The following is a 21,984-nucleotide window of genomic DNA, read 5'->3' on the forward strand; positions in this document are numbered from 1 at the left end:
GAGGCTGTGCACGAGCAGGACACGCGCCGCCTTTTTTGTTTTGGGTTTTGTTTTTTATTTATTTTTGTATTGTTTTTTTAACGTGGTTTTAAAGTGGACAGGATAAACACAAACAAAAGAAAACACGAAAGGGAAGTGTGGAGAGAAAAAAGAAGAGAGAAGATTGAGAGCATTGCGCGCGCAGGGGTCTACACTTATTAGGCCTACGTCATTCCACAGTTTCAATCTTTATTTCTATTATTTTTATTATTATTTTAATCTCATTATTTTCTTTTCCGTTTGGATGGCGCGGGAGCGTGCTGCGCGCGCACCGGAGTAGCGCGCGGGCGTGGCGCGAAAAGTCCTGAAGGTTTTTGGCCAGGCGCGCGCTCCTGCTCGTGCTCGCGCCCGCGCCGGTACTGGGGCCGCTCCTGGTGCAGGTGCTCGTGCTGGTACCTCCATCTCGGCTCCGTGCAGCATGGTGCAGTGCGCCGGGTGCGCGCGGCCCATCCGCGACCGCTTCCTCCTGAGCGTGCTGGAGCGCGCCTGGCACGCGGACTGTGTGCAGTGCTGCGAGTGCGGGCGCGCGCTCACCGAGCGATGCTTCACGCGCGAGGACAAGCTCTACTGCAGAGACGACTTCATCAGGTGAGACAACGGAGACACGAGCAAACACACACACACACACACACACACACATACACACACACGGATCCAAATATCTAGGCCAGCCCGCGCGTGCGGTAGAGGATGATTTGGGGGAATGACGGCTCGGCCACGAGCTCCAGCGCGAGGATTTCACACCACACAGATGAAAGCGTCTGCGAAGTGTCTGGCGCGTGCATGTCCGCCGAGAGCTTCCTCCTGTTCCGGTGCTGTGCTGTGTGGTGTTAGCACGGCACGCACGTATTCTTTTATTTTCCAAAACAGAGAAATGTTTTATTTATGTTCTCACTTTATTTCATTAGACGCTTTATAAAAGAGAGTTCGAGGGTTCTTCACCGGTTCCTTGGCCAAGTTCTGTTTTAAATGATGAGTTCTCTGTAGAAACAGGTGCAAGGTGAAATGCTCAGATGGAGAACGTGTTGTGTATGATTTAAGAAATAGGTTGGAATAGGTTCTGTGTAGCAGAATATGGGGGTTCTATTGTAAAAGAAAAAATGGAGATCGCAACAATAGAGGAACCGTTTTGGTGCCGTTACAGAACATTATACAACATATTCTCCACCTGAAGAACCATTAATCACACAGAACCATTGCCTTGGTTAAAGAACAATTGAAGAACCCTGTTTTTATTGTAATATAATATTATGTGCGTGGTGTGTTTATTCTATTTTAAATGTACTTTTATATAGAATTTAAACGTGATTAACCTGTGAATACTGAGAGAGAGGAAGAGTATTGTTTTCTAATGTACGGATGTTGAGAAATAAGCCAATTAATAGGCGATTATTCCTTTTTTAGTATGGGATTTTACCATTTTAATTTTCTTATTCAGAATTTTTAATAATGTTTATTTGTGTAACAACAACAACAACAAAAATAATAATAATTACTCGTATTATTATTATTATTGTTATTATCATTATTGCTACTATTATTAGTAGTATATAGTATATAGTACAACTTATTTATTAATATTATTATTATTATTATTATTATTAACTTTCCGTAAACGCTCGGAGTGTGAATGTGTAGACTATGGATTAACGTGTGTGTCATTTAGCTACGAGCGAGAAATTCACGTCGCCACACACACACACACACACACACACACACACACACACACACCGCAGATGAAAGTCGTTATGGAAATTGAATATTATTAAATGTCTATAAGCAGAGTTTCCTCTTCACTAAACGCGTTTTTTTACATTTTACTTAAAAGTAGGAAACGATTTTTTTTATATAATTACGAAATTCTAAAATAAAAGCACGCGCTTGTTTGTTCGTTTGTTTCGTTATTTACTGGACCCTTATGTTAGACTAAAGTGATTATCAATCCCGCTATTAATATATTAATATTGTATATACCGTATATATTACAAAGAGTAACACTGTTTACACGGCCCTGCGGAAATAAACCAGTTTGGGCGAGTGTTTTAGTCTCATTTACAGAGGACACGCTATAAATACGGTGTGTTCTGCAATATTTCTGTTTATATAGCGATAAAAAAATAATAATAAACAATTAAACATAAAACAAACTGTGTCATCACGTTTTATTGTTTTATTTCTCTGTATTTTTTTTCTTACGCAAAATTCCGAGTAAAAAAAACAATAATAATAATAGTTTAAAAAACGATTAAAATGCATTAAAATCGGCAATACCTGTCACGTGGCCAAGAGTACACAAACATTTGCAAACAACACTGTAGATTAAAATGTAGTATTAAAATCCTCATTCAGTGTATTTAACGTTAACATCATTATTACAATAAATGCGCCGCAAGAACCCTGAGCATCAGCGTGCGGTGAGGGTTTTAGAATAAACACTTTATGACCCATTATTTCATTTAACACGTAAAACTTAACAAAATCCAATAATGCTTTGCGTGTCAGACGTCACAGCCCGGAAGGGGCACGCGCTAAAGGCCAGTTATTGATGATGTGCGTTGCTAATAATGAGTGATGATTAGCGCAGTCATTGTGGTCAGTTCTGAAATATAATATCAGCCAATCACAGCGCCACGAGCTTCACCTGTTCTCATCCGTTCACTATTAACGACACTAATACACACAAGTGTAAATACACGTATACAATTAAGAGGAATAACCACATCAATAATAATAGTTCTAATATTGACATTAATTAATATAACCATGAAATTAATAGCAATAATAAATAATAAAAAATAACATCAATAACTACAGCAAAAACTATGCCCCGTTTCCTAACAGTGAGGGATATATACAGCTACACAGGCCTAGAGCTGCTGTCTATTGGCTTGATTTCTTTATATCCCTTTTATTTTCTTTCTTTTTAATATTTTTCTAACATTTCCCAAACATTTCATTTATATATTTATACATAGTTGTGCATTATTTTATTTGAAGATTGTAGCTGATATGTCCAGGCTGGTATCAGCTGTGCTGTGTCTTTATAGGAGCTTTTAGTTAAGACTGGCGCAGGCTTTATTTCATATTAGACCATGTACATTGTCTTTATTTAACATTTAGATGAGACACTGAGTGTCTTGCATTGTCTTATTGGTAATATCCATTGTGTATAGACGAGGTACTCAGCAGAACTGAATGCAGGGTCTTCACTGTGGCAGTGTCTAATTTATTTCAGCTTCTACTAAATGCTATACTTTGTAGTTATTCATTTAGATTTAAACCCAGATTTATCACATGGCTGTATTCAGACACTGCAGTTCATATTAAACGCTGAGGACACTTCCATTCGTTTGTATTCCTGTGCATTTTCCCTAATATGAGATGCTGTACCAGTTGTAGAGAGTGGGTTTGCATTGTCTTTCCCGACTGCTTAGTTAATGTTATTTCTTGGCCTTGTCTTTGTGAACACCGTGTTTGTCTCTGTGAGGTTTCGTGGTTAATGTTAAGTGCTGGTTGTTGACCATTATGTTTAATATTAGCTGTTTTTACTTCATTGTCTCTATTATCTTTAATGTTGTGTGTTTTGGGGTCATTGTCTGCAAACAGCCTTGACCATCAAGGTGTGTATGTGTGTGTGTGTGTGTGGTGGGGGATCACTAATCAGCCCTAATGCCCCATTCGGAGTGTGTAAGTGCTGCTTTAGGCTTTTCAATAGGATACATGCATGAGAAAGGAGATAGAGAGATAGAGAGAGAGAGAGAGAGAGTGTGAGAGAGAGAGAGAGAGAGTGAGAGAGAGAGAGAGAGAGAGAGTTTGTTTGTGTTTATTGTTTTATTGTAATTAGTTTTTTTTTTCCTGTTTGAGATTTCTTTTAACAAACAGAATGCACAAGTAATTTTTTGTTATTAAACATTATTATTACAAGCGTTTATTTATATTCATCATTTACACCTCAGTGAATGTGATTAAAACTAATTTTTTAAAGTAATTTGTGCTGAAACAGAATCTGACCAGTATCCTTCAAATATAAAATCTGCAATAAAATCAAATGACCATTTCATAATAAAGCTGTGGCTGCTGTTGCTGTTGTTGTTGAAGTTCTCTTTACTGTTACCACTGTCTCCACTGTCACTGTAGTTATTGTTTCCATTCCCATTGTCTTGCTTTGTCTTTGTTTGTATTATTTTATTGTTGTTGGCTTTGTTGATTTTGTAATTGATGCGGTTCCTGTTGCCAACACCATCCTCACTATTGTTACTGTTGTTGTTGTTTTTTGTTGTCGCTGCTGTGGCCCTTGTGTCCGTTAGCATTGTTGTTTCTAATGACACTGTAGTTGGTTTTGCTTTTATTGTTGTTTTCATTTTTTGTTGCTGTTACTGTTAACATTGTAGCTGGTATCATTGTTGCTGTTCTTGTCATTGCTTTTCTTTATGTTATTACCACGACAGTTGTTTTTGTTGTAAGTAACAACTGTTGATGTTGCTGTTGCTGTTGGAACTGTTGCCATTGATGTTGATGTAGATTGTGTTGTTTACATTGTTGTTATTGTGCGATAGATGAATAAACAGACAGGAACAATCAATAAAGGAGTTGATGGCTCATAGAGCCGAACACTGCAGTGAGAATGAGGTTCAGTGTCGTTGCTCTGACACTGATCCTTTAAGACACTGTGAGCACTGTGTAATCAGACCTGTATGTGTGTGTGTGTAATCCTGCAATTTGAGCTCATTTTCAGACTCGTCTTTTTGGATTTTAGGGTTTATTTTAGACTGAGAAGGCGGAGAAAATGTCTGTTTAACACACACACACACACACACACACAGAGAGAGAGAGAGAGAGAGAGAGAGAGAGAGAGAGCAGTGTTAATCTGTTTTGTTGTTTGTGCTTTAGTATGTAGTATATTGTAATTGATGGGGTGGTGATGATCAAAATGAGAACTGCTGGAGTGTTTATGTGTTAGAAGCTTATTGCATTTTGCTCATATTAAATTTATAGGCACGTTATATCTTTAAAAAAATTGATTTGCTATTTAAACATGTCTGAAATATATTTAATATATATATATATATATATATATTGCACACTCCATCACAGCGCTAAAAGTGTCTGGATGACTGGTGAAAAATTATCTCCAATTTAATCTCCCAATATCTGCTCCTCACCCAGAGACTAACTTCTGTTTATAAACAGAAAGAAATAAATGAAAAAAAAAAAAAAGCCAGTGGACATGGGGCTGTCTGTGTTACCATGGTTACAGTCACCTTGTTTCTGATGCGATTTTATAACTTCACTATAGATTTACCTCCATTTAAATATTGTTTCAAACCTTCTTTGGCCCATATCTATAGGATTACTGAGATTATTCATTAATATACATCAGTTAGTGACATTATTTAATTAGATTAGGAAAATCCACACGAACATAAACTGCATTTGCATAACAAGACGTTTGCATTTAGAATAATACAATAGTACAATTTTCTTGTCTGTAAGCGTATTTCAAGGTTGAAAAAGCTCCTCTGAGCCCCCTCAGCCCACCCCTGCTGAATTCTGCACTGTTAGTGTCTTGGAATATATGTGTGTTTGTTTGTTGTTTGTTTGTTTGTTTGTTTGTTGCTTTCTTCAAGTGTTTTGGCACTTGGAGCACATGTTATTTACAGAGTATATTTCTCACTTTAGTTATTTATTTACTTTTTTATTTGATATTTTGCCAAGTGCAAATTTTACAATGCATGTTTCTGTGTAGTTGTTTGTTTGTTTGTTTACATTTAGGGAGATATATTGGCAAGAACTGCAAAGGCTTTTGGCAGTGTGCATCACTCTCTGGTTGTTAATTTTCCTGTTTGGTTGCTTACACATTTTGGCAGTGATGATGCATGTATACAGATGTGTGGGGGGTTTTGTTGTTTTTAATGTTTGTTTGTATACAGTTCTGGGATGTTTGGCAGTACAACTACTCTCGCTGTAAACAGGGTATGTTTGTTTAGTTTTGTTTACATGTGTTTTGACTTCTAGTGCTCAGGCTGTTTGCAGAGTATCAGTCTGGCTCCTACATTGTTTGTTTGTTTACTTATATTTTAAGACAAATGTATCATTTTTTACAGAGTATGTTTTGGTCCAGACCAACACTGTAAATAACAATTAGTTCTTTATGTCTTGCTTGTTTAAATTAAGGTTAAATATTTCTCTTGTTTTGTTTGTTGTTTTGGAGGTGTTTTGTCTGTGCACTCATTATTTATTGGGTCTCTGCGTGTATATATATTTTTTTTTTTTCTCCCAGATGTTTTGGCACTAAATGCCCTTACAAACATGGTGTGCTGTTTGTTTATTTGTTTGTGTGTTTGTTTGTTTGTTCTTCTGGCAGTGTTTTGGCATTTGTTAAAGTAGGACTCCTCTGATTAATTAATTGTTTGTTTACTGATATTTTGGCTCTAATTTGACTTGTTTACAGGCCAAATCTGGTTATTTGTTTGTTTGTTTGTTTGTTTACAGAGTGTTGGGAACAGAGTGTGTGACTTGGTTGAAAGGAATCTCTCTCTATCTCTGGTTGTCTATTGATGTGTTTGTTTGTCTGTTTCTTTGGTTTTGTTTGAGTTTGTAGGACAAAGTAAGTGTTGTTTACAGGGTATTAATTTATTAATGTGTTTGTTTGTTTGTTTCTGTGCCTGTTTACAAGCATTTCAGGGTGAAATTTTTTGAGTTTTGGTTTTGGAAATATGTGTGTGGGGGTTTTTGGAGGGTGTTCATTTACTGATGTGTTTGTATGTTTGTTTGCAGGTGTTCAGGAATTAAGTGTTTGTTTGCAAGGTGTTTGATTTTTGTGTGTTTACTTGCTAGTGTTGTGGAAACACATTTTGAAGTTGCTTTCAGGGTGTTTCTTGATAAGTTTGTTTGCAAGAGTAGAGGAATGGTGTGTGCTGATTGTTTGCAGGGCATTTATTTATAGATTTGTCTGTTAGTTTGTCTGCAGGTGTTTCAGTACCAAATGTGTAGTTTGTTTGCAGGGCATTTGTATTCTGATATGTTTATTTGTGTGTTTGTTTGAAGGTGTTTCTGGACTAAGTGTGTGGTTGTTCACAGGGTGTTTGTTTTCTGATGTTTTTTTGTTTGTTTACAGGTGTTTTCAGACTAAGCATGTAGTTGTTTGCAGGGTATTTGCCTACTGATGTTTGTTTTTGTTTTTTTCTGAAATGCTTGTTTGTCTGTAGGTGTTTCAGTACTATGTGTGTGTTTTTTCCAGGGTGTTTGTTTTCTGATATATTTGTTTGTTTTTATGTATTTGTTTGCAGGTGTTTCAGTACTAAATGCAGGATGTTTGCAGGGTGTTTGTCTTCCGATGATTGTTTTTTTTGTGTGTCTGTTTGCAGGTGTTTTGGGACTAAGTGTGCAGGTTGTTTGCAGAGCATTTGTTTTCTGATGTTTGTTTGCAAGTGTTTCAGGATTAAGTGTGTGGGTTGTTTGCAGGTTTGTTTGTCTTCCGATGTTTTTTTGCAGGTGTTTCAGGACTAAGTGTTTTGGTTATTTGCAGGGCAATTGTTTTCTGATGTTTGTTTGTTTGCAGTTGCTTCAGGACTAAGTTTGCGTATAGTTTGTAGGGTGTTTGTTTCTGATGTTTGTTTGTTTGTGTGTTTGTTTGCAAGTGTTTCAGGGCTATGACTGCAGGTAGTTTGTAGGCCATTTGTTTACTGATGTTTGTTTGCAAGTGTTCGGGCTAAGTGTGCGGGTTGTTTGCTGGGTGTTTGTTTAAAAATATGTATGGTTGTTTGTTTGTTTTGTTGGTGTTTCGGGACTAAATGTGCCATTTATCGCAGGGTGTTTGTTTTTTGATGTTTGCTTTTTTGTGTGTTTGTTTGAAGGTGTTTCGAGTTAAGTGTGCAGGTTGTTAGCAGGGCGTTTTTTTCTAATATGTTTGTTTGTTGGTGTGTATGTTTGCAGTTGCTTCAGGACTAAGTTTGTGGATTGTGTGCAGGGTGTTTGTTTTCTGATGTGTTTGTTTGTTTGTTTGTTTGAGTGTTGGTTTGCACGTGTTTCAGGACTAAGTGTGCGGGTTGTTTGCAGGGTGTTTGTTTTCTGATGTGTTAGTTTGTTTGAGTGTTGGTTTGCAGGTGTTTCAGGACTAAGTGTGTGGATTGTTTGCAGGGTGTTTGTTTTCTGATGTGTTTTTTTGCAGGTGTTTCAGGAATAAGTGTGCGGATTGTTTGCGGGGTGTTTGTTTTCTGATGTGTTTGTTTGTCTGTATGTTGATTTGCAGGTGTTTCAGGACTAAGTGTGTGGATTGTTTGCAGGGTGTTTGTTTTCTGATGTGATTGTTTGTCTGTATGTTGGTTTGCACGTGTTTCAGGACTAAGTGTGCGGATTGTTTGCGGGATGTTTGTTTTCTGATGTGTTTGTTTCTTTGTGTGTTGGTTTGCAGGTGTTTCAGGACTAAGTGTGCGAATTGTTTGCAGGGTGTTTGTTTTCTGATGTGTTTGTTTGTCTGAGTGTTGGTTTGCATGTGTTTCAGGACTAAGTGTATGGATTGTTTGCGGGGTGTTTGTTTTCTGATGTGTTTGTCTGTGTGTTGGTTTGCAGGTGTTTCGGGACTAATTGTGTGGATAGTTTGCAGGGTGTTTGTTTTCTGATGTGTTTGTCTGTATGTTGGGTTGCAGGTGTTTTGGGACTAAGTGTGCAGATTGTTTGCGGGATGTTTGTTTTCTGATGTGTTTGTTTGTCTGTGTGTTGGTTTGCATGTGTTTCTGGACTAAGTGTATGGATTGTTAGCAGGGTGTTTGTTTTCTGATGTGTTTGTCTGAGTGTTGGTTTGCAGGTGTTTCAGGACTAAGTGTGTGGATTGTTTGCGGGGTGTTTGTTTTCTGATGTGTTTGTTTGTGTGTTGGTTTGCAGGTGATTCAGGAATAAGTGTGCGGATTGTTTGCAGGGTGTTTGTTTTCTGATGTGTTTGTCTGTGTGTTGGTTTGCAGGTGTTTCGGGACTAAGTGTACGGATTGTTTGCAGGGTGTTTGTTTTCTGATGTGTTTTTCTGTGTGTTGGTTTGCAGGTGTTTCAGGACTAAGTGTGCAGATTGTTTGCGGGGTGTTTGTTTTCTGATGTCTTTGTTTGTTTGTGTGTTGGTTTGCAGGTGTTTCAGGACTAAGTGTGCAGATTGTTTGTGGGGTGTTTGTTTTTTGATGTATTTGTTTGTTTGTGTGTTGGTTTGTAGGTGTTTCAGGACTAAGTGTGCAGATTGTTTGCAGGGTGTTTGTTTTCTGATGTGTTTGTTTGTCTGTGTGTTGGTTTGCATGTGTTTCTGGACTAAGTGTATGGATTGTTTGCAGGGTGTTTGTTTTCTGATGTGTTTGTTTGTCTGAGTGTTGTTTTGCAGGTGTTTCAGGACTAAGTGTGTATTGTTTGCGGGGTGTTTGTTTTCTGATATGTTTGTTTGTGTGTTGGTTTACAGGTGTTTCAGGAATAAGTGTGAAGATTGTTTGCAGGGTGTTTGTTTTCTGATGTGTTTGTTTGTCTGTGTGTTGGTTTGCAGGTGTTTCAGGAATAAGTGTGAGGATTGTTTGCAGGGTGTTTGTTTTCTGATGTGTTTGTTTGTCTGTGTGTTGGTTTGCATGTGTTTCTGGACTAAGTGTATGGATTGTTTGCAGGGTGTTTGTTTTCTGATGTGTTTGTTTGTCTGAGTGTTGTTTTGCAGGTGTTTCAGGACTAAGTGTGTGGATTGTTTGCGGGGTGTTTGTTTTCTGATGTGTTTGTTTGTGTGTTGGTTTACAGGTGTTTCAGGAATAAGTGTGAGGATTGTTTGCAGGGTGTTTGTTTTCTGATGTGTTTGTTTGTCTGTGTGTTGGTTTGCAGGTGTTTCAGGAATAAGTGTGAGGATTGTTTGCAGGGTGTTTGTTTTCTGATGTGTTTGTCTGTGTGTTGGTTTACAGGTGTTTCAGGAATAAGAGTGAGGATTGTTTGCAGGGTGTTTGTTTTCTGATGTGTTTGTTTGTCTGTGTGTTGGTTTGCAGGTGTTTCAGGACTAAGTGTGCGGATTGTTTGCGGGGTGTTTGTTTTCTGATGTGTTTGTTTGTGTGTTGGTTTGCAGGAGTTTCAGGACTAGGTGTGCGGATTGTTTGCAGGGTGTTTGTTTTTTGATGTGTTTGTTTGTGTGTTATTTTGCAGGAGTTTCAGGACTAAGTGTGCGGATTGTTTGCAGGGTGTTTTTCTGATGTGTTTGTTTGTCTGTGTGTTGGTTTGCAGGTGTTTCGGGACTAAGTGTGCAGATTGTTTGCGGGATGTTTGTTTGTCTGTGTGTTGGTTTGCAGGTGTTTCGGGACTAATTGTGTGGATAGTTTGCAGGGTGTTTGTTTTCTGATGTGTTTGTTTGTCTGTGTGTTGGTTTGCAGGTGTTTCGGGACTAAGTGTGCGGGTTGTTTACAGGGCGTTTCGGCCGGTGATCTGGTTCGTCGAGCACGGGGGAAGGTTTTTCATCTGAACTGTTTCACTTGTGCTGCATGCAATAAGCAGCTGTCGACTGGAGAGGAGCTCTACGTCATCGACGAGAACAAGTTCGTCTGTAAAGAGGATTACACCAGCACCGGCATCAAAGAATTCAACCTCAACTCAGGTACACAGAAACACAAACACACCGTCAGCATTGAACTCTTTTATATCATCACTGTCTAAAAATGGTAACTTTAAAAAAAAAAGGAGAAAATGTTCTTAACCTCTGACACCTACAGGCCTTCCTTCCACTCAGAGCTCAGCTTCTCCAGAGTCCTGAGAGCTGTCTCCTCCCTGTCTCACACACCTGTCTCTCACACCCCCCCACACTTTATTCAGCCTTTATTTGCCCCAACTCGCACCCTGCCTCTTTGTGAGCTGTTGCTTCGCTCTTGCATCGTGTGTCAGTATTGAGTCGTGGTCTCCTTGTGTTTTGTTCTGGTTTTTTTGAATCTGTGCTTGTTCTTTGGCTCTCGATTTTAGCTTTGCCCTGGAACTGAGTGATACAGGAACTGTGTTCTGTGGCGTCCTGGAGCTCATTCCAGTCACTTAGGAATGAGATGGAGTGGGATTTGTGATTCCAGATTAACTTTGGAACATATTGAACTCTTGAATCTGAACAAAAAAAGTGGCCAAATTCCCCGCCATAACTTTGGATGATAACATTTTTAAATGTAACATACATTTTAAGCTGCTGTTTAAATAATATCTTTCAAATATTAACATTTTAAAAATACAAAACCAAAAATAGGCTAGGGCAGTTCCAGGGACCTGGAGGTTGTGGGTTCGATTCCCGCTCCAGGTGACTGTCTGTGAGGAGTGTGGTGTGTTCTCCCTGTGTCTGTGTGGGTTTCCTCCGGGTGACTGTCTGTGAGGAGTGTGGTGTGTTCTCCCTGTGTCTCCGTGGGTTTCCTCCGGGTGACTGTCTGTGAGGAGTGTGGTGTGTTCTCCCTGTGTCTGCGTAGGTTTCCTCTGGGTGACTGTCTGTGAGGAGTGTGGTGTGTTCTTCCTGTGTCTGCGTGGGTTTCCTCCGGGTGACTGTCTGTGAGGAGTGTGGTGTGTTCTCCCAGTGTCTGCGTAGGTTTCCTCTGGGTGACTGTCTGTGAGGAGTGTGGTGTGTTCTCTCTGTGTCTGCGTGGGTTTCCTCCGGGTGACTGTCTGTGAGGAGTGTGGTGTGTTCTCCCTGTGTCTGTGTGGGTTTCCTCTGGGTGACTGTCTGTGAGGAGTGTGGTGTGTTCTTCCTGTGTCTCCGTGGGTTTCCTCTGGGTGACTGTCTGTGAGGAGTGTGGTGTGTTCTCTCTGTGTCTGCATGGGTTTCCTCTGGGTGACTGTCTGTGAGGAGTGTGGTGTGTTCTTCCTGTGTCTGCGTGGGTTTCCTCTGGGTGACTGTCTGTGAGGAGTGTGGTGTGTTCTCCCTGTGTCTGTGTGGGTTTCCTCTGGGTGACTGTCTGTGAGGAGTGTGGTGTGTTCTTCCTGTGTCTCCGTGGGTTTCCTCTGGGTGACTGTCTGTGAGGAGTGTGGTGTGTTCTCTCTGTGTCTGCATGGGTTTCCTCTGGGTGACTGTCTGTGAGGAGTGTGGTGTGTTCTTCCTGTGTCTGCGTGGGTTTCCTCTGGGTGACTGTCTGTGAGGAGTGTGGTGTGTTCTCCCTGTGTCTGTGTGGGTTTCCTCCGGGTGACTGTCTGTGAGGAGTGTGGTGTGTTCTCCCTGTGTCTGCGTGGGTTTCCTCAGGGTGACTCTCTTTGAGGAGTGTGGTGTGTTCTCCCTGTGTCTGTGTGGGTTTCCTCCGGGTGACTGTCTGTGAGGAGTGTGGTGTGTTCTCCCTGTGTCTGTGTGGGTTTCCTCCGGGTGACTGTCTGTGAGGAGTGTGGTGTTTTCTTCCTGTGTCTCCGTGGGTTTCCTCCGGGTGACTGTCTGTGAGGAGTGTGGTGTGTTCTCCCTGTGTCTGTGTGGGTTTCCTCCGGGTGACTGTCTGTGAGGAGTGTGGTGTGTTCTTCCTGTGTCTCCGTGGGTTTCCTCCGGGTGACTGTCTGTGAGGAGTGTGGTGTGTTCTTCCTGTGTCTGCGTGGGTTTCCTCCGGGTGACTGTCTGTGAGGAGTGTGGTGTGTTCTCCCTGTGTCTGCGTAGGTTTCCTCTGGGTGACTGTCTGTGAGGAGTGTGGTGTGTTCTCCCTGTGTCTGTGTGGGTTTCCTCTGGGTGACTGTCTGTGAGGAGTGTGGTGTGTTCTCTCTGTGTCTGCGTGGGTTTCCTCCGGGTGACTGTCTGTGAGGAGTGTGGTGTGTTCTCCCTGTGTCTGTGTGGGTTTCCTCTGGGTGACTGTCTGTGAGGAGTGTGGTGTGTTCTTCCTGTGTCTCCGTGGGTTTCCTCCCACGCTCCAGAAACACACGTTGATAGGTGGATTGGTGACTCAAAAGTGTCCATATGTGTGAGTGTGTGAATGAATGTGTGAGTGTGTGTTGCCCTGTGAAGGACTGGCGCCCCCTCCAGGGACCCTGGATAAGGGTTACAGATAATGAATGAATGAAAAAATATGCTATTTTTTATTTAACAGTCTAAAATCAGGGCTGGACGATACAGCCAAAATTTATATCACAATATATTTCTTAATTTTATACGATATAATTCCCATATTGATATGAACAGTATAACAACCAGTGAAAAACGGCCAAGAACAAACAGGGAACATGACATCACCATCAAACATAAACCTATTGGCTTTGTCAGTGTTCATATTTCATACACAATTTTAAACTGAGTGCAACAAACTCATATAGTTGAATTAAATAATTAAACTAGAATACATCTAATAATAAAAGAGTGACTTAAATGAGACTAAATCTAATAGCCCACACACTACTAAAACTAAATCTAAACCATCTGATGCCTTTAACACTGCTGAACTGAGGGTTTTTACTGATGTCAGTGCTATCGATTTATTGATCAGAGGATAATGTTATTGGGCACTGGGCAGTATAATCAGACATCAATCAGTGAGCAGACTTATTGATCATTATGAAATCTTGCTGATCATGTTTATTGGTCAGTTATCAGTGTTACTGATCTACTTTTTGCAGTGTCCTCGTGTACGGACCGCAGTCTGTCCCCTGACCTGCCCGAGCCAGGCCCGGATGACACCAAAGAGACGGACAACTCCACGTGTTCGGATAAAGACACCAACAACAACGAGAATGAGGAGCAGGGGGCGTGTCAGAAACGGCGGGGTCCACGGACCACCATCAAGGCCAAACAGCTGGAGACGCTGAAGGCTGCGTTTGTGGCCACGCCCAAACCCACACGTCACATCCGGGAACAGCTGGCACAGGAGACAGGCCTGAACATGCGAGTTATACAGGTGTGTACACTCACACACACACACACACACTGAGATACCCTATTCTCTACTCACAGAACACAGCAACACTGCTCCATCCTGGCTTTTAATCCCAAAATGAATGGGGCTTTTCCATATGCAGCAAAGAGCCAAAACATGATGAGCACTTGCCTGATAAGTTGACCTCATGCTCTTCTGAGTGACCCACCCAGGAGTCACAGACCGTGCACGCCTCTTGCTCTGTGCACCAAGATGTTATGAGCAGGTCCTTTAAGTCATGTGAACGTTTTAAGGTGGAGCCACTGTGGATTAGATGTTGAGATCTGAGGAGTTTGGACTTTGGAAACACCTTGTTCCTCAATATGTTTCCTCACAGTGGGTGAAGTGAGTGAGGAGCTTTATCTCCTGAAAGAGGACACTGCAAATAGAGGACACCATCTCTATGAAGCTCCAGAGAGGAGACGCCAGGAGGTGCATCTTTAGACCCAGTTTACTGAGGCACACGCCCTGTACAATCACACTGTGTCCCATTAAAATCATGACGATAAACAGTCCCAACTCCCTACAAGAACTCCCTACAAGAACTATTTCCCATAAGGCACCAGGGTCTTCCCAAACCAGTCAGAGCCAATTTAGTTACCTTTTAGTGTAGTTTTTTTAGCGGTGAGTAATGGATATACGTAAATATTTAAAATGATTAAAAATAATATATAATAATATATTAATAATTAAAAAAAGATGTCAGCCAAGGATCAGACAAAGTAACAAAAGCTGAAATGCTATGTTTGGTTTATAGTTTTAAACCTCCTAAAGGAGTTACATAGTGCAGTTTCTGGTGTGCTGAGCATGACAAAGATTTTTATCTTGTAACTTTAAGTTAAAAGTATTACATAGTATTACATTGTAATGCATAGTATTACAATTACATTATAAGTTCCTTCAAAGACATTTGTTTATAAATTGTTCTGTTCTAAACAATGTATTAAATGAAGGACTGCAGAAGGTAAACACACAGTTCTCTCACATTTTCAGTGAACCCCATGTGTTTTTCAGAGAAAGGCAAACGGTGCAGATCTGAAAAGATTTATACACGTCCTGCTTTTATTTCCTTAAGAAACTGCACATTAAAAAACAAACGTAATTAATAAAAAATATATTTAGTGTTAGTTTCTCATCCATGGCAGAGTGATCTATCCAGTGCTGCACAGATGTGCTAATGCGACTGATTGGTGATCAGAGGGGTGCCGATACGTCTCTTTAAATACCGTTTGTGCTCCAGTACAACGAGAGGTCTAGAAACTCCCCTGGATATAGGTTAAATTTACGTCCACACCATGAGCCCCTGGACCCTGGGTTTAACCGAGCACTGATCACAGCACTACACTCACATTAGGAGGCTGGTCTTAATGTTTTGGCTCATCCGTGTAAATGTATCCTTCACTCGTCACGCTTCAGGTCTGGGTGGGTTTATTTTACAGTTAAAATGGAGGCGGTCTTTGCCGACTGTAGCACAGTGGGTTATGTAGATAGCCCCTGTGGAGCGTGTGTATGTGTGTGTGTGTGTAAGAGAGAGAGTGTGCGTGTGTGTGTGTAATCTCTCTCTGGAGGAGGGCACACATTTACATACAAATGTTTTCAATGGTTAGACAGGGAATGAATCTCTCTCTCTCTCTCTCTCTTGCTTCCATTCTTTCTTCCCTTCCTCATTCCCTCTTCCTTTCCCTGCTTCCTCTCTATTTGCTTCTCTTTCCTCCCTCTATCTCTCCACCCTACCCGTCTTTTTTTCTTTCTTTCCTCATCTCTGCATTTTTTCCCTTCCTTTCTTCGTTTCCTTCCCGTTCTCTCCTCTTTCCCTTTCTTCATCTGTTCTCTCTCTCTCTCTCTCTCTCTCTCTCTCTCTCTCTCTCTCTCTACTTTGGTTCTTATCCTCCTTCCTTCTCTTCTTCTCATTTTCCTCTCTCTTCCTTTTTTCCTATTTCTCTCCCTCTTTCTCGCCATCATTCTTCTACTTCTCTCTGTTCCTCTCTTCTTACCCTCTCTACCTCTGCTGCTTCCCATTCTTCCTCTGCTTTTCCTTCTCATCCTTTCCCTCTCTCTCTCTCTGTAGGTGTGGTTTCAGAACAGACGCTCTAAGGAGAGGAGGATGAAGCAGCTGAGCGCTCTGGGGGCTCGTCGTCACGCCTTCTTCAGGGGTCCACGGAGAATGAGACCGCTGGGGGGACGACTGGACGACCCGGAGATCCTGGGCCCCGGGGCGTACAGCTACTATGGAGGTATCTCTCTTTGTCTCTCTCTCTCTCTCTCTCTCTCTCTCTCTCTCTCGCCCTTTATTCTTCCCCTTTCAGTGAAACAAAGGGCTGTCCTTCATGCAAAACACACACACACACACGTTCCCAAGTAATGCTGTGCTTCGTCCTTACACACCCACACTCTTCCCTCACCTTCAAATCACAAAAGCCTATCTCTCTCTCTCTCTCTCTCTCTCTCTCTCTCTCTCACACACACACACACACACACACATTCTTGGTCACCCACACGACTCTAGTGTTATTACTGAACATTTCAATATGGCCACGTTCCAGCTTCGGTTCCTGCTCTACCACTTCTCTCTCTCTCTGTCTCTTTCGTTTCTCACTGCAGTCCCTCTCTCTAGCTCTGCTATAAGATGAAATGAGATGAAAAGAGGTCATAAAGAATATAGACCTATAATAAAGGCACAAACATTAGAGTTATTACGACTTAAATGTCGCAGTGAGATTCCGTTCTTAATTACACTGTAATTACAAATAAACATCTGATTTTAACCTGGTTGTAACATGTGTTAAATATCGCAATTACATAATTATTAATTTGAATATTACTCTTATCTATCGTAGGGCTGTGCCGCATCGTATCGTGCGCAATAATATCGCAATGTGTTTTTAAACGATAAAAATAATCAACATCGTGATAATCTGACTTGTTTACGTAATGATGTCATGCAATTACAGGTAATATGGCGTACCTTCATTACGTGAGTCATTTAGGCACAGCGTTCAAAAGCACTCCTCCAAAAGATGAGAGGTGGTTTGGAAATTAATTATCAATATCCTAAAGATTTTTATACAATGTCTTGGAAAGTTACAGTTGTTTACAAAATAAGCAAATGTTTACACGTTTATTTGTTGTTCTTCTGAACGTTTGAAATTGTTAGCTTTGTACTAAAATAAAAAGCAATTAAATGTGTTGTTAATCAATATAATTCACATTTATTTAGTTGCAATAGTGTGTTCTTGAAATTAATATAATTATTTTCACATCGTCAATAATATCGTTATCGCCAAAAACCCCTGAAGTATCGTGATATTATTTCAGGGCAATAATCGCCCACCCCTAATCTATAGGCACAAAGTTGAGGACCCTATCCTCGCTCTCACGCCCCTCTCGCTCTCTCTAGTGAATTGTGCAGGGTTAAGTGTCAGTTTGACCGGCACAGCTGAGAGGATCTGTTGCTGTATTCACTGAGGTAGACCCTTTGTAGACGCTCAGTGTGGTCTTTGCTTTCAGCGCTGTTACCGTCATTTTAACACCATCACAATCTGTGGATTGTAGTGTTCAATCGGCTAATGATTGTGCTGTAAAACCACTTGTAAAGGACCTGATTGACGCCAGGACATCAGAGACGCCAACACACGTAGGTGTGAAGTAATTAGGATGAACCGGGCAAGGCCTGCTGGGAAATGTAGTGTAAGAACAGATGGAGCAAGCCAACCAGCAGTGGTTATTTATTTTTGTTTATTTATTTATTTACATGTTTATTTATTAGCCTCTCGCCACAGAAGCTGTGGTTAATTTTTCAGAGTGAAATGGAGTGTCATCTCAGTGTGGAGTGAGGCAGAATTCCCTGGGTTGCCAGTTATTGAGGGGAGGGTGTGTGTGTGTGTGTATGTGTGTGTGTGTGTGGTAAATAAGCCATATTAGCGCAGATTCACGGCCAAAGCCTGAGGCGGTGAGGGCGGGGATAATATTTCATTTCTGCCTGTTCCTCTCACTCTGACACCGGCCACTGGAGACCCTGTGTGTGTGTGTGTATGTGTGTGTGCGTGTGTGTGTGTGTGTGTGTGTGTGAAGCTTGGTAAACTGAGTAACCAGGTGGTAAAGGCCCTACATGTTGCCGAATGACAAAACAATTCCCTCCCAAGGTCTCGGCCTTCCTGCCTCCCATCGTTTTCTCTTTCCATGGCTTTTGTTTTCACCTCCGTTGATAGTTTTACGTCTGCGTTGATCTTTTCTGTTGCCGTGTCGGAGACAGCCAAATAAAAGCTGCGTTAATGAGATTAGGATTAAGCGCGACTGAAACAAAAACAGCCAGCGCTGACGGCCTCGGGGTCTGCCTTAGTCATGTGATCAGGGGTCTCGCTCCCGATCTGAACGTGCCCTTTCATAATTACTCAGCTATAAAACCCCCCAGCATTTATACTACAGTACAGAGTGTTTCATACACACTCACTCACTCACTAACACTCATTCATTTAGTCCCATACATGCTCACTCACTTCCATATTTACTCATTCACTCATCACATATTCACTCACTCATATAAATACTAAGAATACTCATTCATGTACTCACTCATACATACTCGATCACATTTAGGAACTGCTGCACCAGGGGGCACTATTTGGTGCTTTGCGTCAAAGACTCCGCCCTAGTTTTGGGAATAAAATATGAACCAATATTATTTTTACAGACCAAACTCTACTTTAAATTTACTTACTGAACCTTTAATGTAACCTGCCAAATCATTAAAAACACATTGGTGTTTACAATTAAACATGCCAGCATTGTTAAAGCTGATATAATAAATACATCCCATATACATAAAAATCTGATGCACACGCTCAAACTCAAGATAGAATTGGCATCATGTCGAACCCCACTTTGAGTTTCCTCTTGTTTTTCTCCTCTGCAGAATACCAGGGAGACTACTATGGCCCAGGGGTCAACTACGACTTCTTCCCCCACGGCCCACCCTCCTCTCAGGCTCAGTCTCCGGCGGAGCCCCCCTACCTCCTCAGCTCGGGCCCCGGGACCTTGGATGGGGCTCCGCCCTCGGGTCATCACCCCCAGGACGACCAAAGGTTCACGGACATGATCTCTCACGCAGACACACCCAGTCCTGAGCCCGGAGTGACCGGAGTGACTGCACCCCTGCACCCCGGCTCACAGGGGGAGGGGTTCGGAGGGGGGCCGAGTCCACCCTTCCCTCTGAACAACAGCAACAGCTACAACGGGCCACTGCCCCACTCCGGGCACGAGATGGGGGACAACACCGTGTGGTAGAGGAGACCCAAAGGGATGCAGTCAGTGGAGCGGGCAGGACCTAAGGGTGCAGGACTAATGGACAACAGACTACGGAAGACATGCTGTCAGTCTGTGGTTAGTATCATGTCCATGTTTGGGATTCTGGGAGTGTGAGAGTGACAGGGTGAGTGTGTGTGTGAGTGAGTGAGTGACAGGGTGAGAGTGTGAAATTGTCCACAGTTGAGTGTGTGACTGTGTGAAAGTGTCCACAGGTGAATGTGTGTGAGTGTGTGTGACTGAGTGAGTGTGTGAAACTGTTCATAGGTGTGTGTGAGTGAGTGAAAGGGTGAGTGTGTGAAAATGTCCACGTGTGAGCATGAGTGAATGGGTGACACTATCCCTAGCCGTGTGTGTGCACGTGTGTGAATGACTGGGTGAGTGTGTGAATGAGTGAAATTCAGATTATCCCAGAATTCCTTACTAGGGCATGACACTCGCGGTCCATGGACATATAGAAAGACACCCACCAGGCCCAAAAACTGACTTCCTACCAGTTCGAACCCAGTTCTCCAGCACTGTACAAGACTGTTCTGTATCCCAAGCGGGAAAAACAAACTGCCAGAGGTTGTTCCCTGGAAAACCATGGAGAATTCCGGCCACTGGACTAACACATTGAAACCAAGCAGGGACATCTTTCCTTCCTCCCTCTCCCCACAGTCACACCGCTCAGTGACCCCTCACCTGGACTAAGAGCGGATTCCTTTAAGTTGCCATGGTTACCCCTTGCCTGAGATTTATGACATCACAACCTATTTTAGCGCTCATAGCTATAATTCCTATCCGTTTGTTTTCCTTCCTCTTTTTAAACGCTATTATTTAACATCTAGAAACAACGACCTCGGTCAGCGGATCTGCTCAAAAAATCCCAAACATTTAAAGGTAGCGTGTTCTTACTTTGGCTTTGGTTGTTTCTTAGAGACTTTACTGCTCCGCTCTGTCTGGGAGTGCACTGCTCCCCCTCCTCCAGCCTGTTTGTAACATACAATATTTGGTTTATTTCAATCATCAAAAAAGAAACCTTTTATTAAAACATTTTGATGAACACTGAGTTTGTGCTCGAGCCAGTCCTTCCTTCACGAGCCTCTGTTTACCTTCTGTTCTGAGCGAGGGCCTCTCTGATCTTTGCACGTTAAGGTTAGGCCTTGGGGTAATCAATGCTATCAAATACTGCTTTCCCACTACATGGTCCCTACTCGGCTTTTCTGCTTCTCCATCAGGTAAATCTGGTCCTGGTCCTAAAACCGGGTTCTTTTTTTAGTCCCTGTTCTCTGGTGGTTCAAAGCGAGCCGAGTTGGGACTAAACCGTGGCGTGTAAACCTTGCAGAGTGCTGACTGTCCAGAGAGAGTCGGCATTCTACGCCACGCAACGCAGACGACCAGCACTAACTCTCCATCTGTAAAATCTCCAGCTGCAGCAGAGATCACGTTTGTTTTTATCTGACTCACGACGGCAGCTCATAAAGTTATTTTGAAGAGGTTCAAACGCTCCTTGGATCGGTGGCCGACGAAACCCACAGTTCCCAATTGAGACAGGGTTTTGAGACAACACCAGAAGCAGGGACAAGGGACTATACAGAGAGTATAGTACAGTAGAGTAAGTACCATGCAGTGGAAAAGCACCAAAACAGAGAACGGGTTTTACACTCACTGTTCACCTTGTGAGACACTCCTACCTCATTGGTCCACCTTGTAGATGTAAAGTCAGAGACTGTATCTCATTTGTCGCTGCACAGTGTGAGTCAGCCGTCCTCTAGTCTTTCATCAGTGGACACAGGATATTTTTGGTTGGTGTCATTTTCTCAGTCCAGCGGTGACACTGAGGAGTTTAAACTCTAGCAGCACTGCTGTGCCTGATCCACTCATACCAGCCCAACATACATTAACACACCACCGCCACCACATCAGTGTCACTGAGAACGATCCACCACCCACAATGTACCTGCTCTGTGGGGGTTCCGACCATTGAAAAGCAAGGTGAAAGGGGGATTAGAAAGTATGCAGAGCAACAGCTGGATTTCATTTAGGTCTGTCATTGTAGAACTACAAAGTGGTGAAATGGACAGTGAGTAGGCACATGGTAGGTGTTCCTAATCTAGAGATGGTTCCGTGTGTAATACACCAAATGCTTCAATAGGACAAGGTGTCTGAGTGTGCCCCCCCCCACACACACACACACTCCCCCCCTCCTCTAAATCTGCTGTTGTTGATTGTCCTGACCACACGGCTGTCCCACATCGGGAGATATTTGTAAGAGTCTCGTTCAACTTCATTTAACCTTCGTTTTGTCACCGCTCTTTGAAAAGGAAAAGAGGAGCTCTAATGGAAACCATTTACAAAAGAACACTGAAGCCATAATGGAGAAGCTCCTCCAGCAGCTGAGGTCTGCGCCGTCAATGGAGGCAAAACAAAAGCACGGGACGGACAACATCTGTGCTTCAGCGACATCTCCATCCAGCCACAGGACGCCACCTAGAGGTCAGAGGTGGAAGCATGAAGTTTCAGAATGATCTGGGAAAAAGCTAGCGAAGCTCAGACGATGGCAATTACCCCCGCCCGGAGGCCAAGGGGGAGGAGGGGGAGGTGGGGGCGATTTGAATACGAATGGGTCAGGAACGGAATTGGCTATTTGTCACTGTTGGTCAGCATCTTTATCATCATCGCTCCACAGAGCACACTCACGCTTTATGGAGCATGCTAAAAAACACATGACTCCGTGATCACGTGATTTTTAATAGCTAATTACACACAGGGTTCTTCCACATTAAGTACAAACTCACAAAAGAACATTTAAACAGGACATGTA

General features: G+C 42.3%; 1 protein-coding gene across 2 annotated transcripts; it reads left to right on the plus strand.

Moving 5' to 3' along the window:
• Window positions 1–369: 369 nt before the first annotated feature.
• On the plus strand, window positions 370–20,493 carry lhx5 (LIM homeobox 5). Of its 2 annotated transcripts, XR_010795523.1 has the most exons (6): window positions 370–627; window positions 10,413–10,633; window positions 13,582–13,859; window positions 15,946–16,111; window positions 18,790–20,060; window positions 20,399–20,493. XR_010795523.1 is itself a non-coding variant. In XM_066646442.1 (5 exons), exons 1-5 carry the CDS (start codon window positions 458–460, stop codon window positions 19,158–19,160), a joined length of 1,206 nt encoding a protein of 401 aa, XP_066502539.1. In that variant the 5' UTR covers window positions 370–457; the 3' UTR covers window positions 19,161–20,154. The 2 variants fall into 2 exon arrangements, 1 of the variants encoding a protein (XP_066502539.1); XM_066646442.1 differs by lacking the exon at window positions 20,399–20,493 and having other exon boundaries at window positions 18,790–20,154.
• The last annotated feature ends 1,491 nt before the right edge of the window (window positions 20,494–21,984 follow it).

This window comes from Hoplias malabaricus, chromosome 15 (assembly GCF_029633855.1).
Source record: "Hoplias malabaricus isolate fHopMal1 chromosome 15, fHopMal1.hap1, whole genome shotgun sequence".
Classification (NCBI taxonomy): Eukaryota; Metazoa; Chordata; class Actinopteri; order Characiformes; family Erythrinidae; genus Hoplias; species Hoplias malabaricus.

Excerpts from the sequence above, each read along its gene's own strand:
- lhx5 (XM_066646442.1), top strand. The coding sequence starts at position 458 with ATGGTGCAGTGCGCCGGGTGCGCGCGGCCCATCCGCGACCGCTTCCTC. Across the intron at positions 10,634-13,581 it reads AGAATTCAACCTCAACTCAG|TGTCCTCGTGTACGGACCGC; the intron begins GTACACAGAAAC and ends TACTTTTTGCAG. Across the intron at positions 16,112-18,789 it reads GGCGTACAGCTACTATGGAG|AATACCAGGGAGACTACTAT; the intron begins GTATCTCTCTTT and ends TCTCCTCTGCAG.